Here is a 3,577-nt window from a genome sequence, read left to right as displayed (position 1 = left end):
TGATTAGATTTTCGTCTTTATTAGTTTGAAATTAATTGTAGCGGGGTGATAATTCAGCAGGAGAGCGTACAATATACCTTAAAAACTTTGGGACGATTTCTGAAAATTCTAGCGAATCATATGAGATTGAATAAATTTCTGGTGTTGGTGTAATTTGATGTATCTGACAATTGTGGGTAGAGTTTAAAGGCATTTAATTCTGCTTTGTAATACGGATCAGTAAATCAAACCTTACTAGAGCCCCCCTCCATCCGACATTTAATCAAAAGAAATGCTAGTCACATTTATTTTCAACCTAAAAATTATAAATTCGAGTTATCCAAGAAAAATAAATAAGAAAATCATTATTGATTCCTTTGGAGTAGGGTGAAATGGGTATATGGGGGTTGAAGGTTGGGGCTAGTAAACCAAAAAAAGTAAAAAATAAAAAATAAAAAATCAAGACCAGTGTACTAAATTTAAACTACAGAGTTAACTTAACTAGTGTTACAGAAACATAAAACCAAATTTTACCCAGAGGAAAACAAAACCAGAGTCCTGTTTTCAAACTAGACTACTGATCCCAAAGACATGAAACTAGAGAAGTTTTAGTTTATACTCCCTCCATTTCAATTTTGATGAGCTAGTTTGATTCGCCACGCAGTTTAAGAAAAAAAAGAAATTTTTTAGAATTTGTGGTCTTAAAAGCTTAAGGGATAAAAGCTTTGTAAGGCCATGACATTTGTGCGCTTATAAAATCTTCTCATTAAGGGTAAAATGGGTAAGATAAAAAGTTAAAGTTGAATTATTTTCAAATTTAGAAATGTGTCATTTATTTTGGAACAGACTAAAAAGGAGAGTAGTTCATCTAATTTAAAAAGGAGGGAGTATGTTTTAAGGGTTGGTTTGGTACATAGGATAAAAATAATAATCCCACTTAATCCCATGTTTGTTTTGGGGTATTAACTAATCCTGAAATAACTTTTATACTAAAATGGTGTGGTTAGTTATTCCACATAAAAGGTAGGATAAGTAATCCCATGAGATATTCCACCATATTACCAAACAACCACTAACAGTATAAATAATTTTTACAGTGAATGACATGCTTTATTTTTTATTGATAATTCTTATTATTATGGATATTTACTTAGTAATGCTCTTTCCCTTTTAGTTTATCCCAAAAAGAGTTAACCTTTTAGATAGTATAAATCAATTTAACTTTAGGCTTCTCGTTTTACTTTTAATGAGATGATTTATATGCACACAAATGTCAATAACTTGTTCTAGCCGATATATACAACATGATGTCGTCACCACCTTATTCCTTATGTCACTTATAGCCCGTTTGACCAAACTTCTAAAATTAGCTTATTTTAAGAAGTATTTTTTCTCAAAAGCGCTTTCCTTAAAAATGCTTTTCGTGAGAAGCAGTTTGTGTTTGACTAATTAATTAGAAAAAAGGCTTCTAAGCAACAATTAGTGTTTGATCAAGCTTTTAAAAGTGCTTCTAAGTGTATTTTTCTGAAAAATGCTTTTCAAAAAAGTGATGTTGGAGAAGCTACTTTTGTTTTGCTTTTCAAAACTGCTTCCGCTTCTACTCAAAAATACTTTTTTGTTTTCCTTCTGAAAGCTTGGTCAAACACTTCAATTTTGAAAAAAAAGTATTTTTTCCTTTGAGAAGCTTGGCCAAACAAGCTATTATCTACCACGTTGCAGGCCAACAACTCCGAAAGAAACAAAAGACTTCATTCGGTGACCCCACGATCGCCCTCTAATGATCAGAATAAGGTAAAGCTTGAAGATAAGTGTTGTACTCAATTAATTTCTCAGTCCCTTTCCTAAAAGAATTCTATCTTTTTTAAACTCCGTTTCCAGCCAAACAACATCGCATAAAATACAACAAAAGTAAAAATGTAGAAGTTCTTTTACACAATCAATATATACAACTTAAATTCAATTAGAATTATACCTGGGAAAATATATAACAGAACAGAAGCAGAGAAAATGAAAATCTGACTATATTTGGCTTTCAGTTGTACTGCTTAAGCTCAGGGGGCCATGTTGCAGCAGATCTTTCTATCTAGTCCCTTTTAACCAGCTCACTGCCATTTCAAGATTTCATGTCACATCAAAAACCAGTTCCTCATATCTTCTTGATCCTCATAAAAGAAAGAAACAAAGAAAGAAGATTCTAGCTCACCCCCCCACCCAAACCCTAGACCTTTGCTGTCCTGTTATTTTCAACCTTTGTATATATAATGAGTAGTATATATAAAGTTCCTTTTCTTGAGCTTTACCCCCAACACACAAATATGCCTTAATATAGTACTATAAATCAACCTGGCCTTTTTCTTCCACTTTTACTTGTGTACCTTTCCCATTTCTTCTTTCCTTTAGTTTATTCAACCACAAAATCATTACCATCTTCACTATTTTGCTTGCCATTCTCATTTTACCATGCATCTAACTCCTTGTTAAGGTTATGGCAATATGGCTCATCTTTACTTTCCAAAAGAGAGTCAATCTTTGAGCAGCTCTAGTGTTCTTTTGCTTAAAGATTAATATTGCATTCAAATCACTTTTCTTTTGTGCTTTAGACATCATCAGGTTACGTGAGTCACTGGCTCGACTAATTCAAATTTATACCGCCTAAGCCCATTCAAGGAGTAAACCACTACCTACCAAAAAGTTCTCGGTAAACCGCTTCCTACCAAAAGTTGTCGGACCATTTTATTCATGTTAGCATGCAGTCCAATAAAAAGGTGAAGTAGTGGTATTTTCTTCCATTTAATTAGAAAGACACACTTTCTCGTAATATTAAATTCTATGGAAGAATAATCAAGTTGTCATTATTTCAGCCCAGACAAGAAATAGAATATCATCAGAAAAAACCTCAAGAAATTTTCATATTCTTGATTTTGCTATCCTTCTTTATACTTCAAAATGTCCTCCGCACAAGTTATGGATCCTCTACAGCAACCACCACCAATGGTTTTGAACCCGAAAGCTTATTCGGATCATCGAGATCACGGGTCGGTTGGACCCGTAATCGGTGTATTAGTAATGATAGCTTTTCTAGGAGCAATTGCTGTGATGATAGGTAAGATATGTTCGGGTCGTGGGATAATGGGTCGTGGTTACTATGACATTGAAGGATGGGTTGAGACCAAGTGCGGGTCTTGTATTGATGGACGGGTTGACCCGCCACGTCCACATGTGACTGGTTCACCGCCGGTAGTGGAGGAGAGCGGTGGGTCCGGAACTGATTCCCCTGTGCCTGAGGAGCAGGTGGAAGCAAGAGAAGAAGAGGCGTCTGATCAACAAAGTACTAGTCTGCATGAGCCTAATATCTAAAGTTTATAATATTGAACCCATTATATTTTAAAGTTATGGTTCATATCGACTATTTATTTTACTTTTAATAATTTTTATATACAAATTTATATTTCGTGTCGAAAATAATGGTTCCGTTGAAACGGCCATCATGCTTCATCTGCCCCTGAGCATATATCCACATGAGAAAAGCTAGTCGATGATCAAGTCTTAAAAAGAGTGGCTCACACTATGGTTTTCTTTTTCATTTCTTTAATGGGGA

The 3,577-nt window shown here is 34.4% G+C and overlaps 1 protein-coding gene across 1 annotated transcript; it reads left to right on the top strand.

Moving 5' to 3' along the window:
- Positions 1 to 2,925: 2,925 nt before the first annotated feature.
- LOC109219421 lies at positions 2,926 to 3,336 on the top strand. Its single transcript, XM_019383882.1, has one exon. It carries the CDS (start codon positions 2,926 to 2,928, stop codon positions 3,334 to 3,336), a length of 411 nt encoding a protein of 136 aa, XP_019239427.1.
- The last annotated feature ends 241 nt before the right edge of the window (positions 3,337 to 3,577 follow it).

Source organism: Nicotiana attenuata, unplaced genomic scaffold (assembly GCF_001879085.1).
Source record: "Nicotiana attenuata strain UT unplaced genomic scaffold, NIATTr2, whole genome shotgun sequence".
NCBI lineage: Eukaryota > Viridiplantae > Streptophyta > Magnoliopsida > Solanales > Solanaceae > Nicotiana > Nicotiana attenuata.
This window is presented reverse-complemented; position numbering and strand designations above follow the sequence as displayed.

Coding starts and splice junctions, on each gene's coding strand:
- LOC109219421 (XM_019383882.1), top strand. CDS start 2,926: ATGTCCTCCGCACAAGTTATGGATCCTCTACAGCAACCACCACCAATG.